The sequence below is a fragment of the Magallana gigas genome, chromosome 6, assembly GCF_963853765.1.
Source record: "Magallana gigas chromosome 6, xbMagGiga1.1, whole genome shotgun sequence".
NCBI classification, from domain to species: Eukaryota; Metazoa; Mollusca; class Bivalvia; order Ostreida; family Ostreidae; genus Magallana; species Magallana gigas.
In genome coordinates, this window is record NC_088858.1 from 17,363,453 (window position 1) to 17,391,253 (window position 27,801).

General features: G+C 35.4%; 2 protein-coding genes and 1 long non-coding RNA gene across 3 annotated transcripts; 2 read left to right on the forward strand and 1 right to left on the reverse strand.

The window, feature by feature from the left end:
- The first annotated feature begins 5,408 nt into the window (after positions 1-5,408).
- LOC136276318 (uncharacterized) lies at positions 5,409-27,774 on the forward strand. The gene is made up of 3 exons (XR_010714811.1): positions 5,409-5,775; positions 5,978-6,059; positions 27,690-27,774. It is a non-coding gene; the product is annotated as an uncharacterized lncRNA (long non-coding RNA).
- On the forward strand, positions 16,041-20,463 carry LOC105348010 (uncharacterized). The gene is made up of 7 exons (XM_020075201.3): positions 16,041-16,209; positions 16,470-16,937; positions 17,143-17,330; positions 17,747-18,047; positions 18,146-18,272; positions 18,406-18,536; positions 18,770-20,463. The coding sequence occupies exons 1-7, from the start codon at positions 16,078-16,080 to the stop codon at positions 19,289-19,291; spliced, it is 1,869 nt and encodes a 622-aa protein (XP_019930760.3). The 5' UTR covers positions 16,041-16,077; the 3' UTR covers positions 19,292-20,463.
- LOC136276317 (ATP-dependent helicase wrn-1-like) lies at positions 20,691-22,156 on the reverse strand. Its single transcript, XM_066088076.1, has 2 exons — positions 22,025-22,156; positions 20,691-21,662 (listed from the first exon to the last, which is right to left on the reverse strand). The coding sequence occupies exon 2, from the start codon at positions 21,428-21,430 to the stop codon at positions 20,747-20,749; it is 684 nt and encodes a 227-aa protein (XP_065944148.1). The 5' UTR covers positions 21,431-21,662; positions 22,025-22,156; the 3' UTR covers positions 20,691-20,746.
- Positions 27,775-27,801: the final 27 nt, after the last annotated feature.

Here is a 27,801-nt window from a genome sequence, read left to right on the forward strand (position 1 = left end):
GATGTCTATCTGTAATTTTCACCTTTTCAGTTCTGTTATGAAGGATGGTCATACTATTGACAAAACATCTGTTAATTGAAAAGCAACTTGGCGGAAAAAAATATCAATTAGTTTTATCTCTGTATACAATATTAGGTTTTTGTCATTACCTTTATATTTTTCAGTTTATGATTTGAATATATTACAACCTTTTTTATCATAATAACATGCATATTTACTGTACAATTTCTTTTTAGTGTAGAGGTGGATTGCCTTAAAATGTTTGCACCTGGACAGTTTGGGATGTTAGCTCATCCAACAAACTTCAATGCCAAGACCTGTATTCCACATGCATGTATTCCACATAAAAGTATAATTGCTGACTTCCTAAATTTCCCTCTTGCACTCAAATAGATGTCTTCATTTGCTGTCGGTTTAGATTTACGTTATGATGGAAAGAACTATCTAGAACAAGGTGCCAAGGAACGCAGGTTTTACTAATTTACAAAATGGCGAAAAATTTACATCGGTTTAAAATATGCAAATAAAGATGCATACACCAGCGAATTTTTTTTTATTTCATACATTCATGTATACCGCGACAGATTGGTTGAAAACCTTAAAAATTAATATGTAAACAATGAACGGATTGTGTTCTATGTACAGTATCGATCAGACCCAACCCAACAGAAAGTAAACTCCAACTTAACCTTGGGTTTACTTTCTGGATATATTCCGGGTTAACTAGAGTGGACCTAAAGTAAACCCAGAGAAGACACAGAGAGTAAAGCCGGTCAGAAGTATGCCCCTGAAAGCAGATGCTAATTATGTATTCGGAATATACATACTAGTAAAAATGTATTAAATCTTAGAAAATCTTCTTCTCTTCTCCCATATACATTTGTTAAAAACTAAATACATTGTTATGATGTCCACTAACTCCTCTTCCTAAATTGTGAAATTCATGGCCCCTTGGTCAGGGGTTCTGGCTCTAGGGTGGGGCCAGTATAGCCATATAGTAAAAATGTATTAAATCTTAGAAAATCTTCTTCTCTAATCCCTTATATATTTGTTAAAATGCATGATTATTATATCCATGAAGACCTCTACCAAAATTGTGAAATTAATGACCCCTGTGTTAGGGGTTCAGGCTCTAGGGTGGGGCCAATATAGCCATATAGCAAAAAATGTTTTAAATCTTTAAAAATCTCCTTCTTTACTCCCAAACATGTGGGCAAAAAACTGAATACATGGTTATGATGTCCACTAACTCTTTTGTAGACCAGATCTTTAATTTTTTCGCCAAAATTATAGGTTTCATAGTTTTTTTTTGAAAGGATTCAGGCAGGAAGGTGGTCTTCATTACAAATTTATAATTTTTCTACCCCAGAATGAAACCAAATTAAATGAATATGAGACTCCTCGACAAGTTTGTGTATGGGTTATATGCTACTCAGGTGACTGTTAAGGCCTATTGGCCTCTTGTTAAAATTTTCCTCGGTACTTTCACCCTCTTCAAATTAGGTGTCACTTGTCAATATTAAATTTTAATATGTGTTCTTTTTATGGAAATCTACCATAATATCCTGTGCATGTATGCTTGTGTGATTTTTTACTGAACTGTCAAAATTATTAAAGACTGCAGGTCTCTTTTTACCAAAAGTTTACAATTGTTGACCCTTGGTCCTAGGGTAAAGATAATCCGAAATTTTTCTGACTCTTGACTCATCCCCCTCTATGCTTGATGTTTGCAAACGTGCAATTATAAAAGCGTGGATACTTGTCAGAGGAGGCTCAGATTAGGGTTAAGATTGCAAATTGAAGCATGAGACTCCCTGACAGGTCCATCTAATGGTAACTGCACTCTGTTGATTAATTTTTATCTTTCAAAATCTGTATCCCCTCGCGCAAATTGTTGCGAATGGGATATTGCATCGCTGCTGTTCAAGTTTTCAGCTTTTGGGCAATTTAAAAGAAAAACCCTCACGAATGTCAAACTTTGTACACGTCTTTGGCATCGTAAATGGACATACCCTATTAATTTTGAAGTCAATTTAAATAATTAAATATCGTTGCTTTAAAACTTCATTTTATACTTAGCATCGTTTTTGAGAGTGGGAGGCCTGACACATTTAAAAAAATCTTGACAAGCAGAGAAAGGGAAAAAAAGGAAAAATCCCTCGCAAATTAATGAAAATACTTGTTATTCACGCCGCGGCTATTTTGAAACTAGAACGAGGCTAACAGCGCAAACATGGAGGTGCGAAAACGAAAAGACTGGAACCAAAATTTAACCCTCGTGCCGTGTGTTTCGCAGAGTGATATTGATCACTGGGCGAAAAGTGTGGCTCAAATACAGAGAGCAAAACAAACGAAGGGATACTCTAATTTCATCGAAGGGTATATACACGACGTAGAAGGTATGTAATCAACAGCTGATCGGTGCTTATATTTATAACTGTGTAAATCAAATGTACATGTATGCCTGTTGTGAATGTTATTAATTGATGACAGTAACTTAATACGTTTTAAGTGTATACACATTATATAGTACAAACTGCTAATGTTTTTCAATGCATATACGGTGGAAAAATCGATAATAAAATTTGATCGATCGATCGCGGTATATATTCCACTTGGAATAGATTTTACGTTTACAATTTTAACTAGTAAGCTAATTGTTTTCGAACAATTAAAGGTATTTCCACCTTAATATTTTTAATGAATTGCTAAATGGGAAAACCACACAGCCATGAAATGATAATTGATTTTTAAAGAGGATTTTTTTTTATTTTCAAGCCATTTCTTTAAGAATTCCATGTTGTATATATCGTAAACATTTATTAAATTACTTTTCTGATTTTTTTTCCACTTACTATAAAAAAAAAACTGAGCCAAGTGAATATTCTTTATACAATCATATGTCAACAGTAAACCTAACAATAGAAGAGAGTGTTCTAGAGGCTAGCTGTCTTTTGTACAAAATGAATGTGTTGACTGTAAAAACAAGTTCCACTTGAGTTACCACAGGACTTGATGTGATACATGGCTGACCCAAGTGAATACCTTATTGTGCAATCCAGCAAGCTATTGATTAATAATTAATCAGTTACCTACCTGCAGCACGTGATCATCCCTACCACAGGAGAGGAGCATGCAAAAATCATCTGAGGCTTCGCCCAGGATGTGACTGAATGACTTTATACCCATTTTATTAATGATACTGACTATTACTAACCTTTAAGCTTGAACTGAATCCATCATCATGTACCATCAGGCATATACTTAAACCATTATTGTGAGGAGAGATGCATGACTCTCCAATGTTTAGCGGTGTAACATTCTAATAAATATGATAAACTTACCTATATTCTTTGTTTTCTCAATTCATGTCAATAATGAGGTCAAGTCTGCAAGGCAGGTAGGGAAAGTGGCCCAGGCAGGTGCCCCTAGCTCGGCAGGTCTGTCGCTGGTTGCTAATACCATGTGTTCCAGAGTGATGTGCTCCGGAACAACACACAGTGTTGTGGCACAAGTGTGATGCAACAATGGATGCATCCAACCCATGATAACCATGATGTAGCATGACACTGAGTCTATGTACATGAATGGTAACCCACTTGTTCTTTAATGGATGCTTGTAGCATACAACACCATATTTGTTGTTGCTGCTTCTAGCACCAGTCCAGATGCGACACTGACCGTTCCAACTAGGAGCAGAGCCCGAGCGCACTTTTTCTCTGTATTTTGTAAGAAATTCGTCCATCGCCACGAAATAAAAGTTGCAGACGACAAAAATAGTGCCGACGCATGGTTACATAGAAATACGACTAACCTCATTTGCATTTGCGGGTCATACGAATCACCCAACAATAAAACCACCCCTCACCCCCAATTTTTCCTCTATTTTGGTGAAATTAAAGTTTCATAATTGAACAAAAGGCCCAATTTCTCCATAAATTACCTTAAACGATTGATATTTGTTAACAAATGGGGGACAGAACCCTAAATAAGTAATTTCACTTTTGACCTGATAGGACAAAGACCACAATTATTTTTCCCTCTTATTCCTTTATTAAACAAAAAATTCATATAAAAAATTCCACCGACTCAAATCTATTCAAAGTTGGCATAATAACAGACAAACATTAGTCCAACACCATTTTCAAAGTACAGGAAAATCAATCGAGAGGGGGCTGAAATATGGCCCCTACAATAACCCCTACCCTGCAATATCCACTTTCACTTTGGAATATTTGTAAACATTGGCCTCTTTACACCCTTCCTATTGCGCCTTTAAAGATTGATTTTCCCAATTATTTTTAGCAAGGATTTTTTTTCAAACCTTCTTCTTTCCATCCATGCCCTAAAAGGCACCAAATTCGCCCATTTAGCACCCCTGGGAATTTTTTGAAAAAAACATACATTTTTAGAATAGAACTACTTGCCTGGTCAATGAGCACGGGGTAAAAATAGTGGTATGTGACCTGTTCACCGAATCAACAGACCAACCCGATAACGAACCCGACCGTAATAATACAAAAAACCCTGTCGATTAAATTTACAACACACTGCTTGACAGTATTTTACAGAACTTATTGGTTTGTTAGAAATAATAAAAGGAATGGTCCAAGTAATGTACGATATTATTACTGACTACATACTTTCCTCGTTTATTCGATACACACCGAACCCGATCATTAAAAAATTGGAATATAAAAAATTAATTTTCTCGAAAATATGTCAACCAGACGCTACAAAAGGGTAAACTTGATCTGTAGTTTGACATTTTAAAAGCTGTTCAGCAAATTTCATATTTATTTGATACACACCAAACCCGATAACGAACCCGAACATTAAAAAATTGGAATTTAAAAAAATAATTTCAACCAGACGCTACAAAAGTGTTAACTTGATCAGTAGTTTGACATTTGAAGCTGTTCAGCAAATTTCATATTATTCCTCAAACGCATAACGAAAAAAGTGGTGTGGGAAAACTGTTGTGGTACAGACAGACAGACGAACAAACTGACGGACGCAGAGGAAAGCTATAGCCCCCTTCGGTGAAAACTGGTAGGACTCTAATTAGTAATGGGCGCCGTCGCTAGGTGGCGCTGGCGGTAACTTTTCCCGCAATCACAAAAAGTTGACCTCGTTGTGCTTGGGATTTTTCCTGGTCTGATACGATAAAACCTGAGGTTAAAATACGAAAGTAATGGTGTGAAACTAAAGTCAGGAGTTCAAATATGACGTATATGATATTTAAAGAAAGCATATGGTAAGAAAATGGCAACTTATCGATATTTTAAGTGAGAAAAAAGGTGGCAAGACCTAAAATCGACAATATACGCAGATTTTACGGTCATTTGTGAATAATTTGATCTTTTCTAAGCTTAAAACAATGTTTAGGTAATAAGTATTTGCTCGGATAATAATGTTAAATTGATTTTCAATCCGGTAGGGTCAAACGAACAAGAACGATAACCCTAATGTTTTGAATTGTGTGTACTTTAGAACAATGCATTAAATCGCCGATTTTTCCGGTTCAGTAAGTTTTTCTGTTGTTATGTTCTTAAAAAAATCAAAAATATATTATATTCGATTTATAAACATATGGAAACATCTCATTCTGTCGTTAAATGGCATTATCTTGCAAGTTTTAATTGAAGACCGACACCAAAACTCTTGCACTTGTAGAACGATATGACAGTCACATTGTCGAATTATTAGTGAAAGTTGATTATGTCAAATCCACATGAAGAACTTCTACTTCTAGAAGACCCTGAAGAGACCCAGGTCAGTTATGTGTAGCTAACACATTTATCATAATAAATTGATATGTGCTCTGCAGATTTATAATAATTAAAAATATAATATTTAATTAATTAATCTAAAGTTAAAGATATGAATAAATCTAATACATATGTGAAATGTTAAATTGAAATGTCTTTGTCAAGTAAACTGTAATTGCAGACCACTTTTTAAAATTATTTTTTAGGATTTTTTTAAGAATCAGCTAACAGTAACACCTGAAAGTCCTTTACTCTTCTTGGAGTCGGATGCTTCCAGTGATTCAGAAGGTGAACTTTCGCAATCAATTTTAAAAAATTATAGAAAAAAGGCAAAATGTTCATGTCAAAGTGTCTTAACACAGACAAAAGAATTCCAACCTTCATATCAAACAGGCATTTACTATGAACATGATGAGAGAGAAATGGGTATGTCACACATACCCAATGAAAAACAAACACAAACAATCGTATATTCCCTATTAAAAAACAGCAGATCAAGTCAAACAGAAATGGGAGGACCATTCAAATTAAGAACCTTCCACATATATACAGAAAATTACCTTGTCCAAACTTTCCAAATGAACAACAAATCTTGTCAATCTGATTAAAATCAGCTGTTCTGATACGCTACCGCTCTCGAACATCTGAAACAACCCGCTTAGAGGTCACGTCCGAACGACCTTTCGATAAGCCAATCAAATTGTGGCTAGCAGAACTCCGCCAGCAGGTGATTTCCCATAAATCTGTGCGGTTATATTTACATTTATCCAAGATGGCTGCTCCATCTAAAGAGACACAAACTCCTAAAAAAACTTACAGTTTATGCAACATGTGCATTATTTGTGGGTTCTCGTTTATCCAGACAATTAAAGACTCGTTTGGAAAGGAGATCACTAAGAAATATTTCGATAGAAAGCTTAAGTTAACGGAAGAACGTAAGAAAATAATAAGCGATGCTATCGGTGTTGATACATACGATGTAGGTAACGACACGGGAGTATGTCAAAAATGTTTCCGTAGTGTTGAAAAACTTAGTAAACTTGAAAAGGAATCGACAGAACTCAAAGATAAGCTCAAACGATCAACCCAAGGGGTGAAGGAGAATTGTTTTCTCTCTCTTCCGTCACCTAAACGAGCAGATATGTGTAAAACTAAATGAATGCTCCGCAGTCCTGGGTTGCAACAACCTACCAAGAAATTGACCCCTCTGTTGCCCATAACCTGTATTCAGCCTATATGTATACAGACATTTGAAGATATCACCAAAGCCGAACAGCCAAAGGCAGCAGTTTCTGTACGCAGGTCACTGACAACATCGTTTACTGAAATCTTACATGGGGAAGTGGAGGTACGTCTCATTTTTATGTTGTAATAGTTATTAAATTATTACTTGGTGTTGAATTTTTATATAGCAGCCAATAGCTTATGTAGCAAATTTATTCTTATAGTACTAATTAATGTTCAGATTGTAAGGTGTTATCTCTTATCAATTTCTCATTTACCGTTAGTCTTATCTATCTTTATGCCAGACCCCTAATTACCTTTCAATTATAGTGATAATTAGTTAATTGCCCGAACAGTTATAATTATTTAATATTATGTATTCCCTCCCCACACTGAGGAGGTAGATTTTTCACTCCCCACACTGAGGAGGCACTGTTCACTATATAAGTAGGTGAAAGTACCAGTCACACACAGTCACTCACAGTCACTCACAGTGTATAGACAGTGTATAGACAGTGTACAGTTAGGAGCAGAGTAGTAGAAGTGGTAGAGTAGAGTATAGTAGTAGCAGAGCAGTTTATTAGAGTAGCAGTAGATAACGAATATATTTGGATTTATACATGTGTGGATTATTTTCTTGTGTGAATTGTGTGGATTGTTCTTATGTGATGCGTAGATTTTGTGCCTAGATATGTAAATAAATTAGTAAACTCTTCAACGACTTTTCTATACTAGGACTTAATACATTCATTCGGATCAAAGTTAAATGTGTTGTAACTCGGCAATGTTCAGGCCGCCCGCTCGGCGGAGAACGTGCGCTACAACTGGTGGCAGCGGTGGGATCCGCATGGATTTTACGAACCGTTCGTTGTAGTAAGTGAAACGATTATCTAGTATTGGATATTTCAGTGAAATAGTGAAATTGATAATGGACAAACTCTCATTTGTGAAACATTATTCCATCAAGAAAAACGGAGTTGGATATTTTAAATCCGTTGTGGACTTGGAACATTACAATTTGAAGTGTACCAGATGTGATGAAGTATTTTCCAAATCCGAGGCAAAATCCAAAGTTATTTTGGAGTGTGAAAAATGTGCAATTTCAGTGTTCCGATTTGTTTGTCCAGTTTGTGGTCATATGGAATATCGTTAGTGCCTCCACAAAAATGAGTTTTGTCAACCTATACGATGTAGATGAATTAGGAAATTTTGTGTTTATTGGATGTGTTAACATTAACTTACGGAAAGAATGCCCGAACTGCTATGTAATGTTTGTGAAAAGTGAGAATCGCCACTGTCTTCACAGAAAAAATGGAAATGTTCGTCAATATTATAAATGTCCGTGTTGTGGATGCAGAATCAAAGCCTACGATGAATTCTAGAAACTTTGAGTGATTTTATTTGATTGCTTCAAGTTATTTTTACACTGGATTTATTTACTGCATTTGTTGCATTGACACATTGTGCAGTAATTTTCAACATAATGTTTGGAGGGGAATACACCACGTTTTCACCAAGGGACATGGAGTTAACTGGTAATATACCTCCTGCCAGTACACCCGAATCACGAGTAGTAACAACGCCTAAAACGCGAGGATCGGTTACAAGACGTAAACTGTTACCGGAATTTGATAGAGAATCACCATCACCTATTCAAATACCTACAGAGTACAATGAATCTACAGCAGTGTATGATAGCAATCTGCCCTCACCAAATGTGGAATCTAAATGGAGTTCTTTTCTGCGATTTTGGATTACAGTCATTTTACTGTGTGTTACGTTGCTGGTTGCTGTTTATCATTATTTTCCTGGACATCTTTTGTATTGTCTTACCAAAGAATTTCTAGTGATATCATTGCTTTTAGTTCTACTGGTGATTTTAATGAGTGCTGTGTGGAAAATGTGGAAGGATCATCGTGAAGTCAACGATATCGCAGATAATAGGCGAATACACACCAATTGTGTTGCCCCGGAAACTGATCAACTGGTAATGAGAAATGACCAAGGCGTTAAGTCATTCAATATTCAAATTAAACGAATTTTTAAAGGAGATAGCACTGATGTATGGAGTGAATTTATTCGATATTTTGAAAACATATCTACTCTAAATGGATGGTCTATGGATATGAAACGACGACTTCTCATTACAACATTCCGTGGTCAAGCAGAAACCTTTGCCTATGGTTTACCAGACTACGTGCTACAGAGTTATGAATTATTGGTGGAAAACATGGATAACAGATTTGGTCATAGAGTCATGAAAGAAAGCTACATTGCTGAAGCAAAGATGCGCCGAAAAATGAAGACAGAATCATTCCGCGATTTTGGCCAGTCAATTGCTGATTTATACCGAAGAGCCCATCCAAACAACAGAGAATATGTTGAGGAGGCTAGTCTTAAAACATTTATGGATAACTGCAGCGACAATGAAGATTTTCGTCTAGCTGTGAAGCGAACCAGACCTGCAAATCTTCAAGATGCTGTTACTGCGGCTATGCAAGAGGAATGTATACGCATGACGGAAAATTTAAAAATGAGAGATAGAAGAGTAGAAAGACCTGTTTATGATATTCATAATACATACGCAAGGACTGTCAACAAAAATAATCAAACAGAGCGAGGACATTATCAATCAGTCAAACGATGCTATAGGTGCAACTCTACCGGACATTTACTAAAGGACTGTAAAACTACACCTAACCAAAATAATCGTGAAGTAAGGGAGCCTTTAAACGCAAGACAGCCGAGGCAGTAGGCCATGCGTCGGCTGAGGAAAGTAAGCGGCCTTGTACTGTTAATCTACAATGTCATGATGTCAAGGAAATTGACAGTGAAATTTCACAGTCAGTAACTATGGCAACACAAACAGATATTATAGAGGACCTGAATGATCATTCTAATGCAAAAGAAAGCCGAAACGTTATACACATTCCTGGAGAAGCTGGAATGAAGCTAAAAGGGTTCATAGAAGGAGCACCATTAGAATGGAAATTAGACACAGGAGCCATCAATACGTTCATAACAGAAGATGCCTATTACAGCATTCTTCCAGAACAACGACCAGTACTCGAGTTCGCAAAGAAGAGATTTCAAGCTGCAGATGGAAACAACTTGCGTGTTATTGGAACAGCTAAAATGTTGATATCATTCAATGGGTTTAGTGTGATATTTCGTGTATTCGTTGGAGGTGTTAAAACAAATTTACTTGGATTGGATTTTATTACGAAGTTTAGATGCCAGTGGAATTTTGATAACAATTCGTGTGTCCTAAATTGTGCATCAGATATCAGTCTACAAGGATCTCATGTGTTTTCTGTAGAGGATTGTGTAATTCCGCCTCATCATGAAGCAATTATTAAAGCCAGATATTACTCAGGAATAGGAGGAGGAGAGGGAATATTGGTGCCCTTGCAGAATTTTGTACTTAGTCATGGATTAGCAGTTGCTCGTGTAGTTGTGAATTTGGATGCAAAAGGAAATTGCATATTTCTACGAGTATTTAATCCATTTGAGGAGGAAGTACGTGTAAAAGAGAATACGGCCGTAGCATTTATTGAACCAGTGGAGTGTGTTTCATCACCTGTCAACGTAACAGAAGACGTGTCTAGTGTGGATGTTACAAATAGGAAATTGCCAGGTTTCCTTGAGCAAGTGTTCATAGGAGGATGTGAACATTTAACTGATGAACAGACGAAGAAATTCAAAGAATTCCTCCTGAGTCGTGTAGAGGCTTTTGCAGATCCGAGTAAACCAGCTGAGAGGGCGCGTGTTGGAGAACATGTTATTAAATTGAAAGAAGAAATACCTTTTAAGGAAGCGGTACGAAGGGTTCCGATCTTTAAACGTGAAGTGTTGGATAATGAGATCACGAAACTGGAAGAACAAGGACTTATTGAGAAGTCTGAAAGCCCGTGGTCATCTCCCCTTGTTTTAGTACAGAAGAAAGATAAGAGCTGGAGACTATGTGTAGACTACCGGAAGCTGAACGCAAATACCATCAAGGATGCCTATCCAATCCCAAGAGTAGCAGATGATCTTGATTCCTTAGCAGGATCTGCGTGGTTCTCGTCGTTGGACTTAAACATGGCGTACCACCAAATTCCCATGCACAAGGCTGATAAAGAAAAAACAGCATTTGCTACCCCCCGTGGAGGATTATATCAATACACAGTGATGCCATTTGGACTGTGCAATGCACCAGCTACATTTCAACGTGTTATTGAAAAAGTTTTGAGCGGATTACAGTGGCGGATATCGGTGTTATACCTCGACGATATCATAGTTCACAGCCATGATTTTGATACCCATCTAGAAAACTTGAACTTAGTACTTGACCGATTACAGGCAGCAAATTTGAAATTAAAAGCCAAAAAGTGCAACTTTTTCCAGAGAGAAGTGAATTTCCTAGGACATGTAGTTTCTCAAGAAGGAATAAAGACCGATTTGTCAAAGATAACTCTAGTGAAGGAATGGAAAATTCCAAGTAATGTCACAGAACTTAGAAGCTTTCTAGGATTAGCAGCGTATTATCGAAGATTTATTCAAGGATTTGCTAAAATAGCAAAGAGTTTACATGCTCTCACTGGTAAAAATAACACATGGAACTGGACTACTGAATGTACGGAAGCTTTTGAACTGCTAAAGGAGAGACTTGTATCAGCCCCAATTCTTGGATATCCAGATGTAACTGGGGGCGAATTTATACTGGATACCGATGCCAGTAATGAGGCCATTGGAGCAGTGCTATCGCAAAAGCAAGATGGCAGAGAAGTTGTTATTTGCTACGGGAGCCGCGTTTTGTCTAACTCTGAGAAAAACTACTGTGTCACAAGAAAGGAAATGCTTGCAGTAGTGTACTTTATCAAACAGTTTAAACATTATTTATTAGGACGAGAATTCTTATTACGAACTGATCACGGATCATTAGTCTGGCTGCATAAGATGAAGGAACCAGAAGGTCAGATGGCAAGATGGCTAGAACAACTAGGACCATATACGTTCAAAATTGAACATCGTTCTGGAAAACAGCATGGAAATGCAGATGCCATGTCTAGAATACCGTGTGACTCGACTTGTAAACAGTGCAAATACAGACCTTTTGATAGTGATAATAAAACATTCTCTCATGTAAGAGAATTACGGAAAACTCTTGGCGATATCAAGGAAGATGAAGAAGACGTTTTGGAATTTGACAGACTGTTTAGTGTTTACAAATGTCTCTGAATGTGCACCGATATCAAGAAATTCGAGACGCAAAGCTAACAGACCAGCCAGAGCAAAAGCTAGAAGCCAACCAACAGAACCACTAGATATTCAAAATATTAGAAAACATCAAATCGAGGATAACGGAATGCGAATTATTATCAAGTGGCAGGAAAAAGGCGAGAAACCTCCATTATCAGTGATATCGTGTGAAAATTCCGAGTGTAAATTCTGGTTTTCAAGATGGGAATTATTGTTTATGGATCGTGGAATTTTATGCATTCGTTGGATACAATCGGGAACCGGAAAGGAGGATTACAAAATATGTGTTCCACGGAAATTACGAAGTGTAATTCTATGGCAACTGCATGATTCCAATTGTGCGGGACATATGGGAGAGAAAAGAACACTTGCGAAAGTGCGAAGTTCGGTTTATTATTGGCCGAGAATGCGACAAAGTGTACATGATTATGTATTATCTTGTGATATTTGTGAAGAGAGGAAAAATCCACCAAGAACGAAAAGATCCCGTATGAAACAACATTTCAGTGGTGAACCGTTTGAGAGAATAGCCATTGATATTACTGGACCTTTCCCAAAATCGGACAAAGGATATTCATACTTATTAGTGGTTGCAGATTACTTTACAAAATTCATGGAGATTTTTCCGCTAGTGAATATAGAAGCTGAAACAGTTGCTGAAGTGATTTTTAAGGGCTGGATTAAACGGTATGGCTGTCCAAGTGAGATTCATTCGGATCAAGGGAGACAGTTTGAGAGTCACTTATTCCAAGGATTGTGCCGGATATTCCAGATCAACAAAACTCGGACAACTCCATATCATCCGCGATCCGATGGAACGTTTGAACCGAACCATAAAAGAAATGCTGTCCAAATATATATCATCACATCAAACGGACTGGGATCGTTATATAGATGGTATTGTTCTGGCCTATAATACCACGCCACATGAAACTACGGGTATATCGCCGTATAGGATGTTATTTGCAAGAGAAGCAAACTTACCATTGAATTTAATGACTGAAAAGGACACTACAGACAGTGATCGTGAAATTAGTGACGCAAAGTATGTGCGCAACTTAGAAAACAACCTCAGAGAAATTCATCAATTAGCGAGAGAAGCAATGAAAAATAACTCCAACAGACAGAAACGAAACTTTGACAAAAATATACGAGAACTATCCTACGAAGTCGGAGATTTAGTGCGCCGTAGTCAACCAAAAATTGTTGAGGGAACAAAACAAAAATTGGCTAGGAAATGGACTGGACCATGGATCGTCACAAGAAGACTCTCAGATGTTTTATACCAGATAAAACACGCTAAGAATTCAAAACCCGTTATTATTCATGCTGACAACCTTAAACGATACCATGGCAGTAAAACTTTATCAGGTGTTAATTCTGATTCAGACGAACCGGACGATTCTAGTGAACCACTTCCCGACCGAACCGACCCGCCTGTCGCGACGCCCCATACGGAATCAGCGGAACTTCAAAGGACTGGAAGGGAGATGGACAAGGTATCGCAGCCTACCACCACCTTGACACGCAGGGGTCGTGCAGTCAAAATACCCAAGCGTTTCTTGTAACTTTCATTCTATAGAAAAATATTCGAAGTGATGCTATGCGAATTCTGTGGAGAAAACATTAACAGAAAGGATAATTTACAGCGACATATAGAGGAAAAACATAGTGATAAAATAGTGATCAAATGTTCATATTGTCAAAGACCCTTTTCACGGATTTTTAATCTAAAGAGACTTTTCCGAACGTGTCACGAAATTTCTGATCAAATTGTAGACAATGAGGTAAAAAACTGCAAAAAGAAGAAAATGTCGAACGAACAATTTGAAAACGCCAAAAGAGCTGTTTATGTGGATTCTCTCTATGAAGATATAACGCCGGTAAATTCTCCCCAACACTCCATTGACTACATGTATGAACCAATAAGCGATGACGAGGACTGGTTGTCCATCGACTCCGAAATGGAACGAGAACTTTTAACTTCCACAAACCGGGAACATATGGACGCTATAGTAGACAGGATACTAGAGTGTGAGAGTCCAGAGCCCATAACTGACGACAATGAGGCTGAAGAAGAAGACAATGTCGCTGAAGACGAAGAATCTGAGAACCCCATTGATCCTGCGATAATTCCGCCGACATCAAGGACTGTTACGGAAACAGTCATTCTTAAGATGACAAAAAGAACCATAACTTATAATGACGGTGTAACAGAAATAGTGCGAGAGACTGAAATTTCACATTCAGAGACGATTCCGGCAGAAGAGGTCGATGTTCTCAAGTTCGCCACCGATGTCTTAAGCGAGATTCCTGAACACTTTAAAAATCGGGACGTGAAAATTGTGACATTGAAAAATTAAGACAGACGTGGAGTCATATATTGTACGCGTAAATTGTAATTATTTTGAATTTAAAGAATGCATATACGTGAATATTGTTTACAGAAAATGTTTTTTCATGTTATTGCACTGGTAGTATTCATAATTTCATTCATTGTTTTGTTTTTATTTTACATTGCCTACCAGTATCAAATATTTAATTTTGTTTGATTGTTTATTGTTGCCATGATTATGTGTGTCTGTCTCTTATTGAACAAGTAACATGACTATGTGTTGTTCGCACACAACTATGCATTTTGATGTTTGTTTTTGTTTTTGTTTTTTTATGATTATATGTGCTGTGAAGGTATTGTGTATTATGTGTAGTCATGTGACGTGTGGCTCATATCATATTGCATATGTTAGCTGAGATATACATGAATAGTTATTTTTGATCGGAGTCAAAACTTAAGTGGGGGAGAGTTGTAGCAAATTTATTCTTATAGTACTAATTAATGTTCAGATTGTAAGGTGTTATCTCTTATCAATTTCTCATTTACCGTTAGTCTTATCTATCTTTATGCCAGACCCCTAATTACCTTTCAATTATAGTGATAATTAGTTTATTGCCCGAACAGTTATAATTATTTAATATTATGTATTCCCTCCCCACACTGAGGAGGTAGATTTTTCACTCCCCACACTGAGGAGGCACTGTTCACTATATAAGTAGGTGAAAGTACCAGTCACACACAGTCACTCACAGTGTATAGACAGTGTATAGACAGTGTACAGTTAGGAGCAGAGTAGTAGAAGTGGTAGAGTAGAGTATAGTAGTAGCAGAGCAGTTTATTAGAGTAGCAGTAGATAACGAATATATTTGGATTTATACATGTGTGGATTATTTTCTTGTGTGAATTGTGTGGATTGTTCTTATGTGATGCGTAGATTTTGTGCCTAGATATGTAAATAAATTAGTAAACTCTTCAACGACTTTTCTATACTAGGACTTAATACATTCATTCGGATCAAAGTTAAATGTGTTGTAACTCGGCAATGTTCAGGCCGCCCGCTCGGCGGAGAACGTGCGCTACACTTACAATGTGATCATATCAAAGCTTGAAAATTTTGAGTGACAAATAATTTGTTGTTACAAATTTAGTAAAATAAGCTTGCAATAAATCAATAATACAACTCATGACACACATTATTAGTTTTTTTCTTTTTAAAAATAGAGATTAACAGCAGACACTATTTTTTATCATTTATGACTTCTACATGCTGTATATGATCATATTTTGTATTATACCTCAATACAATTTATAGTTTTTATTACATGTTCAGAGTTGATTAAAATAGATGATATAGTACATTTGTATTTTTAATTATAGACCAATTTAACTGATATAATAGAAGGCATCTTTAACCCCACCCTCCCCTTTCCAATGTAAAGTTACCCCCCCCCCCAATTACCAACTTGTTACACTTAATTGCTAGTTAACAATTTCAATTTTTTTATGTTTTTGTTTATTCCAGTTGTGTTCAAAGTTTATTGTTTGCATGCTGTTCCAATTCTTGTTTTCTTTAACATTTCAGGGTCATTTGTTAATTATTGTTTGGTTCAACTGAGCAGTCATGAAGAGGGCAAGGTATTCATATATAATTATTTATGCTGTAAATATATAACTCAATTTCTTCATTTTATTAAACTGATTATAGATAATTTTTATCAATTATTCATCTTAATTTCAAATGAATAAGTCATGAATATTTATTAATAGATTCAATCAATCTGATTAAAATCAGCCGTTCTGATTCAATCAATTTAATATCAATGTTTAAGTTTTGAATATTGATTTGTAATAGACCAATTTTAATGTAAGTGTTTTACATTTCTTGTATCAATTAGATAACAATTTCCTATCCAAGTGGGAAAAGGACAGCGCTTATTGTGAATGAGGCTCACCAGAAAATATGTAAAGCTATTTTCAAATCAGACAAGGTTGAAAAAACTGTGCTGGATGTGCTGACTATCTCAAACCCAGATGAAGTTGTTGCAGCGGCAGCTAACATCGTGAATGTAGAGTCCAAAGAATTATGTAAAAGAAATTCAGGGTCGCTGTTGCAGAAGAAGGACCATGCCAGCTTGATGTCTTTTACATGGGATAAATTTCACAAGGAATTGGAAATTCGAGCTCCTAATCTTTTAAAGGTGGTCAGTGCAGTTGTTAGTGATATACCAGTAGCACCAGCAGAAAAGAAATTCATGCACATTTTACACACAATTGCAACTGGGTTCCATGGTCGTAGTCAGGAAATGTCTGGGCTACATTATTGCACTGCATTTATGCTTGTCCATGGGGGATGTACTCAGAGGGTAATACTTTTATACTGAAACATATTTTACTATTTCTCAAATGATAAAAACTATTTTGAAGCATGAGAATAATTATAAAATTCCCTCATATCACTTAATAGTTTAAACAATCATTTCATGTGAAAAATAATCTGTTTGCTGGTCTTGTATATTAAAAATCATTTTCATGATATAACATTAACAAAATCAACTGTCATTAATCTAGGATATCCAAAGACTAGCCAAACTTGGTCTGTGTGTCAGCCCTGGGTCTGTACATAACAAGTTGGCATCCTGGATTGACAAGTTAGACGAGGAGATTATTTGTTTGAGAGAAGAATGGGCCAAAGGAGGGCAAGTGAAGTACCAGTTAGTTGGAGACAACTGGGACAAAAACATAATCCCAGCTTTTAGGTAAATTCTTTAAAAAATGCTGCATATAAATTTTTGAAAGGTTCATTTCTCTACTATAAGTCTCTGTAGGAATTAATTGATTTGAAAAAAAGAGATAGTTTTCATCTCAAAGTCATAGCTTTTTTTAATATACATATATGAATTACATCTGTTGTTTTTTGCCATCTTTTTACTTTTATTACTTTATTCTTTTAATTATCTGATTATAATCAGCCATTCTTATATGCTACCGCTCTCGAGAGCAGTTGCATATCGGAATGGCTGATTTTAATCAGATTGTTTATCAGATAATTGATATCTTAATACTTTTCAAGATGAATACGGCATTTTCTTTCTTTGTATCACTGTCAATGAACATGAATACAGACATTAAATGTGGCACCTTCTTTAACATCAGTAGTCCACTATATTTTTAGGACATCACAACAGAAAACATTATCACTTCACCTGTTTAATGTTGTTGTGGTGGTGGATCGAATAATTCCTACTTTTACACGTATTGGAAATGAAGGAGACCGGAAAACAGACGTACCAGGAGATAAAGAGATATTCATACCATCAATTGAGGAACAGAGTATTCTGATGGATGAGCTGGTATTCCTTTTTGCTACTTCAGTTATCCAAAATGTTCCTCAGATGAAAGCAGAATTTTTGAGCATTTATCCAGTACATCTTCATCATCGATATACTGCACAAGCAGGAGAAAAAACCAAACAGGTATGACATTTGTGTTATATACTATGATTGATCTTATTTGCTGTTTTAAAAGTCTTTCTGTAGCCCATTTAATACATTGAATTGGCTTCTTTTTTCAGTATCCGTTAGGATTATTTGACACCCACGAAACAAAAACCGCAGATATGATTCAACTTCTAAGGGACTTGCAATCAAGATACGTCCCATTCCAAAATGATGAAATTGTGGAATCTGTATTTTTTGGTGGTAAGAGATGTAGTTAGTATGTTTACTTGAAGGGACATTTTACCTATTACTCTTTAAACCTACTCCTCTTGATGACAGTTTAACACACAATGGCTAAGAAGGCATATTATGAGTTCTAAATTTTCTTTTTAAGGTGACAGACTAACGGATGAAAGGGTGCAATGTGCACAACAGTCAGTTCTTAATGGAGACACAGCATCGTCACGATTAGAAGGATTCATCTCAAAAATCGAAGACTTTCATCGTCTCATGAATTTCTTGGAGGTATATTTTTTCAAATTTACATTTCTTTGTGAAATGAATGTCTGTTGTTCAGAAATAAAGGTTGTTCATAAAAAAAATTGAGAATTATGTTGATGTATAGTCTTAAACATTAAATTACCCCAAGTTATATCAGATTTCAATTATAGGTAAGGCTACATTAAAGCATCTGTAATAGCTTACATGTCACATGGTTTTAACTTTTATTTATTCGCACAACATTCATTTTCATTCAGGCAATCTGCAGACTCACCTATAGCGCAGAGTCAGCAGGGGATAGAGGAACTGCAGCTTACTTCAGAAATTTGTTAAATGCTGTAAATGTCAAGGGAGAAGTTAGAAATGCCTATCGACCATACAAACTTCTCTATTATACAATTTTAGATGCCATGTGTTGTGTTTTATTTTTCCAAAAATTCAGTAAAACATCTGATGAAGAAATTCCACTGCCACATAACTTTCAGAATTTATCATCTGAAGAAAAAATAGCTTGGTTCAATGGAATATGTTGTGAAATTTTACAAGAATACTTTTTTGAATCCCAAACAGACATTATGAAAGATCTTAGAGAGATTTTAACAGACATGGGTCATCCTGAAAACTATTATCTTTCAAATCTTGAAAATGGAAGAGTACAATGCCATTTTTGTCCAAAATCATACACATATGTGGGTTCCTTGAAAGTGCATGAGGAAAAGGTTCATGGTGCAAAAACTCCAGAAACAAAGAGATCAACAGAAAAGGTTAAGATGAAGTAGGAAACTATTGTCAACTCTTTTTTAAACTTGCACTGCTTCATAGAAACTTAGATACAGCCGTTGACATGGCAGATGGACACCGTAGTGTGCGGTCTGCAAAATATGAACTTCCCATCTATGTTAAAACAAACAAAACTAAATATGCCATTGGATCTATCCATCTTATTTCTTTAACCGAAGGAATACTGGATGAGGAAGAAAAGGAAAGGCTAATTGCAAATAGGTGTGTAAACCTACAAGGTGGAAAGAATAATAACATGGCGTTAGACGAATATGTAGAGTTATTGAATAGAGACAGTAAAGTAGTTTGCTCGGGTTATCAAACTAAGGACAGTATTCTTAGACACTCAAAAGAGTTTCCACACATTGTAAACTTTGTGAAACACTATGATACTTTCTGTGGTGTAACAACCAAAAAGGGAATACACAACCTCCCTTCTTATGAACAGGATGTTAAAAAAATTGTTAAAGAATTAGAAGACTTGAATGCTTTTTTGCATGTTGAGGGAAGAAAATTGAAATGCAAGACTTTATGTACAAACAAAAACATTTTTAATGATTGTTTCAAAGGGTTTGCCACACTTGTCCATAGACACACACCTCTTGTTGCATTTCATCGTCTTAGAAACAAAACAATTTAAAATGGTATTGTTTAAGCCAGCTGTTGTGATACTAATTATGCATAATATTGATATGATGTTTATAACATTTTTGTCGATTTTTTTTTTTATATGTCAGGTTTATCCCATGTGGTTTCATCAATATTGTTGAGCACAAATTTAAGTGCATTTTGTTATTGACAAAGTAGTATATGTCATAACAGATGTTATCATTAAAACTATTACCAAAATCAAATTGTGTATTCAATATACCATTACAGATGTTTTCACTCGAATTAAAGAGTATGTCATTCCGTCAACTGTAGCTATAATATTAAAACAGTTATCATTTTTTAAATGGATTACCAAAAGTGTGCACTGTACAGGTTTTATTTTTTAACATGATTAAGGAGGCTGGCTGGTCAACTAATTACCCATCAAATATACCATGGAATTTTTTATTTGATTTGTTTAGCTGTAAATAATAATAATTTAGTAAAAATAAAAATTCTATTAATAACTTTAGCTTTAAAATTTGATTATTATAAGCTCTTCTTCTTAAGGAAATCAGAAGTCTGAAAATGATCATTCAGCCCCCTTAAATAAACCAGAAGTGTGTGTGTGAAAGTTATGTGAATATTACAGTTTATAAGAACATTTAGACATATATATTCAACTTGTAGTACACAATTATGCAATGTTCAATACACTTGATGTTATGATGTATAGTTAAAAAAAAAAAATTTCCAACTCTTGAAAGATTTTGATTATAGATAAAATAGTTAAATGAAGAAAAAAAACTGTGCAACTGATTGTTATTAATTAAATTTATATCACTCTTTAAAATGAGTTACAATTAATCAGACACAAGATCATCAATATTGTCGTCAATCTCATCATAATTATAAGGTTCGGTGTCAGATGAACTAAGGTCACTAAATTCAACAGTATCCACCATAAAAAGTTTCTCTATAGGGGTCAAATCACATGTCCCACAGTCACACCTGTCCGCACAGAGATCACAGCATGAATGTGATATTGTCCTACTCTTTTCTTTTATAAGTTCTCCCTCTGATAGAAAGGGCTCCAACATGGAGACACGTCTGCAGTCTTTAGAGGTAAAAACATCCTTTACCTCAGTGTCAACTGTCCTCAGGTGGTAGGAATTGAAGAGAAGAAGGGCTACAGAGTCCTTTCCATCACGCCCCACCCTCCCTATTTCTTGCACAGTGTCAACTATGCTCTTGGGGGCACCATAAAGAATGACACTATAATACTGTCTAATGTCCACTCCCATACCTAGTGCACTTGTGGCTATAACAAGTTTGGTGGCACTTTTTTCATCCAATAAATCTTGCAGAATTTTGTTCTTGACGTCCTCTGGGGTTTCTGAATGAAACATCTGCACCTCGGAACACTGTGGAAGTTCTGTTATTATGTAGGAATATATATTTGAGGCATCTTTTATTGATGTACAGTACAGAATTGTTCTTGGTAACGTCCCATCCGATAAAGCATCAATAATCCAAACCATGGCCATCTCTGTAGTATTTGGAATTTTTTTCACAACAACCTTGATGTTATCTCTGTTGGGTGAAATTCTAATTTCGGTTGTGTCGGTGTCAAGTTGGAGAATTTTTGAAACTCTTCTTGATATTTTCTTGGTGCACGTAGCACTCAATGCAAGCACTGAGGCTTTGGGAAAAAGTGATCTCAGTTCACCAATGTGCGAAAACCATTTGCGGAATGCTTGTTTTCCCTCCTCTTCACCCCTATAAGATAATACATACCAGTAACAGTTATAGTTAATCATAATACATTGAGTTGAACATATTTAAATGACTATCAAGTTCTTAAAAAAACTTTGATTGCCCTCTCCTGGTTGTATACATAATATTTTACAATGCCATACAGTTAACATTTATAACAATTATAGTACATTAAACAAATTCAATGAAATAGAAATAAAATACTTGTTTGAAATAATTTAGAAAAATCTGTAACACTTCTGTATGTATGGGTAAAATTCTTTAAATATTTCCACATTTTTAATGTAACTTATAAGACAAAGATTTGTAACCCATAGTACATGTATTAAATAAACATATGGGGTTATGTACTTAATTATGCTTACCAGGTTGAAATGGTATGGAACTCATCAACAACTATCGTGGACACATCAAAGGTTTGAATCTTGGCCCGGAACGTTTTATCTCCAACAAGATATTCTGGGGATGCAAAGAGGTAGTCGAAATCCCCGCTTTGTATTCATTCATTATCCTGAGAGCCTCCTACAAGGTGTATTGAGAAAGTTCTAATAGAATTCATTTCTAACGATATATATGATTTTCCGAATAGATATACATGTCATTTGAATGAAGTAAAGTTCAATTAAATCTTTACACAGTTCTATCTATCACGGTATAAAGTAAACAACATAGCTTTGCTCGCGAACTCATAGAGGAAGATGTATTGTTTCTATATAACCATGATAACGTGATAAATACAATAGCCAAGTCCCGTGATCTCTATTTTTTAAATAAAACTTCAGTACATTAACTAACCTTTATATACAGCTCTTATGCCTGGAATGCTGTTCAGTCTTTCGCATTGATCACGCATTAAAGCCATTAATGGTGAACAAACGATAATTTTACAGTTCATGTCACTCGTTTTCATTTCCCGTCGAACTGGTACGAGCATTTGGTATGGTAAGGATTTACCGTAGCCTGTGGGTAACACTGCGATGCAGTCCTGTCTTCTCAAAAGCATTTCCAACATCTGTTCTTGCTCTTTCTTTACATTCGAAACATTAAACAACTCGCTCACTTTCTTCTTTGCATCTGTCGCCATTTTGCTTCTTCACTCGATAGTCTTGAAGAGACGGGAATTTTCATTGGTTAAAAAGGTCACGACCTTATATTTAAATATTTAGATTGTCGGGTCGTTCGGACGTGACCTCTAAGCGGGTTGTTTCAGATGTTCGAGAGCGGTAGCGTATCAGAACAGCTGATTTTAATCAGATTGAAATCTTGTCAAACAATAGCTACAACAAACAAATGCCATTGATTAAAAAAAAATGGAGGCATGCTGAGAAATGGAAATACCTATAGATTGTCTTATAGATAGCCCAGAAAGCATTCCCTTTATTACAAATACTTTACCCATTGGTGTAATCTTAGAACTTTATAATTATATGAAAGGGAAGAAATTGGAAGTTAAAGATTTGCTTCTTTGGATATCAAAGTTGACAAACAATCCCAGAGAATCCATAAATCAACCTGTTTTTCTGTCAAAAATTCACAGACACTTTAAGACTAGTGCAAGTAAGCGTCGCGATGATAAAAAAAAAATTAAACTTACCTTTTACTTTACCTGTGGGTACAATCACCCAAACATTACAAAGTACAGAAACATGTTTTACAAGAGGAAAAATCTCCAAATATTAATACATTAAAACTTTTAGATGAGAGGAGAAAAAAAGTGAAAGACTTGAATGAAAAATGTAAACAGCTTGACAGAAAACTGAAAAGAAAAAAGTTCTAAAACTGAAATCCAAAAACTTGAGGAGGATGCCAAGAAAAAAGATAAAGTTATGAGAGAAGTACAATCAGTAAAACGACTAAAAGACAATAGATTAAAATAAGAAAAAGCAAAGAGTAGTAAGTTTTACAGACTGAATAAAAATCTCAGACAAGAAAATTCATTACTTAAAGACCAATTTACATCAGCACAAATTCAACTTGCTAGTGCTAAAAAACAAATCTTAAATCTGCAGGCAGAGTCTGATAATACAAGTTTGAGTAGTCTACAGCAAAAAGTCAATGATCAGGAGTTATCTATGCATTACTTAGAAACTTTGCTAGAAGATCAAAGTGAAGTCATACTTTTTGATGAAAATGGGCGAAAGTACACAAACAGCACTGTTGAATGTGTAATGAATTTGACAGATCTTAAAGTTCCATCTGATAAAGTAGGGAAAGTTATTCAAACAGTAGGGCATTTGTATGGAAAAAAAACCTAATGCAATTCCTTCCACAAGAACAGTCAATACTTTTGTTGACAGTAAAATTGCTGTCTCACAAAAACAGTTAGGCACAGTTTTGTCTTTAAAAGAAGATTCTACCATATACACAGATGAAACACGAAAATATGGGAAAACTTTAGAAGCATATTTAGTTACAGACTCTGAACAAAACTGTTATCTTCTTGGACTTAGGGAAATGTTGAATAAAAGTGGTGTTTGTACATTAGACACATTCAAGGAGATACTTAGTGACATTACAAATAGCTGCCATGTAAAAGAATTGAGAGGTAATATGAATGTTGGTTATCAAATATTGGCCAACATTCGAGATACTATGTCGAACAGAGCTTCGACAGAAAAAGCTTTTAATAGGTTACTTGAGGAATACCGACTTGAGATTTTGCCTCAAGTAATTGACGGATGGGCAGACATGGACAAGGAGGAGAAAAAATCCTGTTCAAAGAGGAATAATTATTAGGGCCCCGCAAGGATTTGCGGGTGCCCTATAGTAATCACTCTGTCCGTCCGTCCTTCTGTCCGTCCGTCCGTCTGTCACTCTTCCGTCCACAAATTTCCTGTTTTTTTCTAATAACTTTTTTTATGGTTGCCCAATCAAGTTCAAATTTGGTATGGTAGTTCAGTAGGCAGAAATACATATTTTGATGCTAAGTTTGGTTCTCTATGTCTTCTGGTTTGGAGCTGGGGTGGTGGGGTAGATTCATAACTATGCATAAGAAGAATGGGCAAAGAGAGATAACTGCTGAGAATGAATGGGCAAAGAGAGATAACTGCTGAGAATGTTACCATTGTATACATGGAAGGCTGTGCAATATTTGTCCTTTGGGATTAATTAACCTTCCACAGGAAGAAAATCCTAAGCTTTATCTTTATCTGTCACATTGAGATTAATTACTGCACTGCCTGTGTCTGCAAATGAACTTTGTTTTGAAGTTAAGGTCAATTTTGAATGATGTGTAGTATTGTGTACATTCTTTGAAATATGGATTTGAAATATAATATTCATATTTTTTGGGGTTAAAATACCGTACACAATGATTTATGATAGTTTTATTGAATAGAGGCAAAGCCTAGGTATCATTGCATTGGTATCAATTCTTTGTTTTTTTAACAAATTTTATTTCATCCCATGTTAACCCACTTTATCCCGTGGATATAACTCATTGGATATTTTTTTGATATTCCAGAGTTGTGACTTTATGGGATTTGCCTAGGCATAATGAAGTAAAAATAATGTAGAGTTTTATAAACAGTGTAAACATTGATTGCGGTGTATAAAATATGGGATAAATAGAATCTCATGATTTGTAGTATAATATGATTTTTATCCAACTTGTGTGTTTTATCCCCTCACTAAGGCTCAAGAAAAAAACACTTTAATTGTTGGATGAAAATCATATCCAACTACAAATCACGAGATCCTATATATTCCAGTTCTTTACATCTTCTGCCGGGCATTTATTTCTCATCATTGTTAATATAAAGAGGATGGAATTCAAAGTTTTTTTCACTTCTCTATATTAATTGTCATAGCGGGGCCCTTCCTGACTGGTCAGTTTTCTAGTTTTTTTTGTGGCCTCCACCTTTTAGTAGGAATGGCAGATGTGTGTGAGTTATGTGTGAAAAAGTTTGAACTTTTCCATTCAGATGGAAAAGATAAAGGATCTGCTGTACATGCCGAGCTAAAGAGATACCACAGATCTGAGAGTGGTACACTGCGGTTGCTCAGAACTTCCTCAAAGGCGTTTGCTGTGGGCGAAGATGAAAAGAGTGGAGCAAGTCTGGAATGGAAAACCTATCTTAAGGAAAAAAATGAAAAAATTTAGTGACAAGGTTTAACACAATAGATTTAACTTAGTTTTTGTGTTGGGTAAAGGCATTTATTACCATGCCAAAGATATGAGTTATTTCCTTGACACTGTTCATGGCACAACAAATAGTCTTCTGAAAGCAGTGAGTTTGGACATTAAAGAAGTTCTATTTCTGGCTGGTGTGAAATTATTTCGATTAATATCCGAATTCATATCTGCTCCACTATGGAGAAAACTGGAGGAGCCAGGACACATTCTTGAAATGAATGAAACATCCAAAACATTGACAGATTTCCTTAAAGAAGCATCTAATGATGTGGGATTATGTTGTAAATTTATCAGGGGTGAGGTAACTCCATTTAATACCACAATAAACGAAGATGACAGGGTAACCGTACATCTTGCAAGTGAAGACACTGAAGTGGATGAAATTCTTCTCCCTCTTTTGCAAAGTGTCTTCAAAGCAATACAAGAACTGTGAGAAAGAATGGTAGAGGATCATCTTCCTGGAGGACAGTTTTGGAATCCAACAGAAGAGCTGAAACAACAAACAGGATCTGTTATGAAGCATAATAAATTACCAGAATTTACCTTTGGCCAATTAGATCAACTGCTGAGAACAAGACCAAATGCAACAACATTAACCAATGAAAGCTTTTTAATGTATAGTTTTAATAAGACAAGAGAATGGCTTTGTGGACTTGACCAAGAAGAGAAGGACAGATTACTTAGTGAATCAAGAAAAGAAGGAACCAAGATACGTTGTTTGTTCAAAGAAAGGATAGAAATCATAGAAAAGAAAAGATTGGAGCATCAAAAAGAAAAACAAAAAGAATTGGAAAGGAAAGAAGCAGATAGAATTTAGAAAGCAGAGGCATTTACAAGTGACATATGGTATTATGGATTATTTCAAAGTTTAAATCAGCTCAATGAAGGACTAGAGAGACTGGATAAAGAAAGTGAGAAGAGAAAAGCTTTGGAGTCTCAAATAAAATTTCGTAAAAATTTTCTTCATCAGAAGCATGCGGATAAAAAAGTTTTCAATTTAGGTAGTAGGACAGAATCGGGTAAATACACAAAGTTGCCATTAGATACCCTTAAAAAATGTATTGACACTGATTCATGCAACTCTTACTGTTCCAACTCATGAAAAAGAGCATGAAGGACTGCCTCTTCTAGTAGGCAAAAGAATTGAGCATGAATTCATGGACGGAGTATACAAAGGTTTTGTCATATCTCTTGTTCCAGGATTTCCACAATGGTATAATGTTAAATATGAGGGTGATCCAGCAGTGTATGCATACAATCTTTTTGATGATTACAAGAAGGGAGATCTAAAGATTGTTGTTTCAGCAGAATAAAGAAGACTTTGTTTTATTAGATATGACTTTTGCAGTTGTAAATATTTTTATATAATTTGTTAATAAGTATCTCTTCGAGTTTTTAGACAAGGTGCTACTGCTAGGACAACACATATTTCAGTGCAAGCAGCTGACACTTTTGTTGAGAAGTTTGGTTTTTGTTGTTTCAGTTGCATGATCATGTCAAGAAGTAGTGAGGTATCACTTTTTATCAAGTTTATACACAGTTGATGTACATTAAGATATTATAACTAAACAGAACAATAATTAAACAGAACAAAGCTACAAAAGCAAATATAGAAGAAATCCATAGAGTTTTAAGTGTGTTTTTCTACTTTGACATGGTATTACATACATTAGGAATAAGATTTTGTTGTTTCTTTGAAGTTTCCTATTGTTCAATGTGATTTTTTAAAACTTTATTTTAAATTTAACACAAACCTTCAGTTCATACTAAAGTTGAGACATTCAAATAAATGTGGGTATCATTATAAAAAACTAAAGAAAACATTTTCTTCAACATTTGAGAATAATAATTATCATTTCAATTCTTTTTAACCATTTCTTTTTATTCTTTTTCAGTTTCAATTGTTTTGTGAAGAGAGGATAGAGGAGAGGTATATATAAAAAGAGGACAGTGATTCTAAAAGAAGAATGATCAATGTAGATTTTATATAGTATTAAATTTGATAAT

Excerpts from the sequence above, each read along its gene's own strand:
- LOC105348010 (XM_020075201.3), top strand. The coding sequence starts at position 16,078 with ATGTTTTTGTTTATTCCAGTTGTGTTCAAAGTTTATTGTTTGCATGCT. Across the intron at positions 16,938-17,142 it reads ATGGGGGATGTACTCAGAGG|GATATCCAAAGACTAGCCAA; the intron begins GTAATACTTTTA and ends TCATTAATCTAG. Across the intron at positions 18,273-18,405 it reads GGAATCTGTATTTTTTGGTG|GTGACAGACTAACGGATGAA; the intron begins GTAAGAGATGTA and ends TTTCTTTTTAAG.
- LOC136276317 (XM_066088076.1), bottom strand. The coding sequence starts at position 21,430 with ATGGCCATGGTTTGGATTATTGATGCTTTATCGGATGGGACGTTACCA.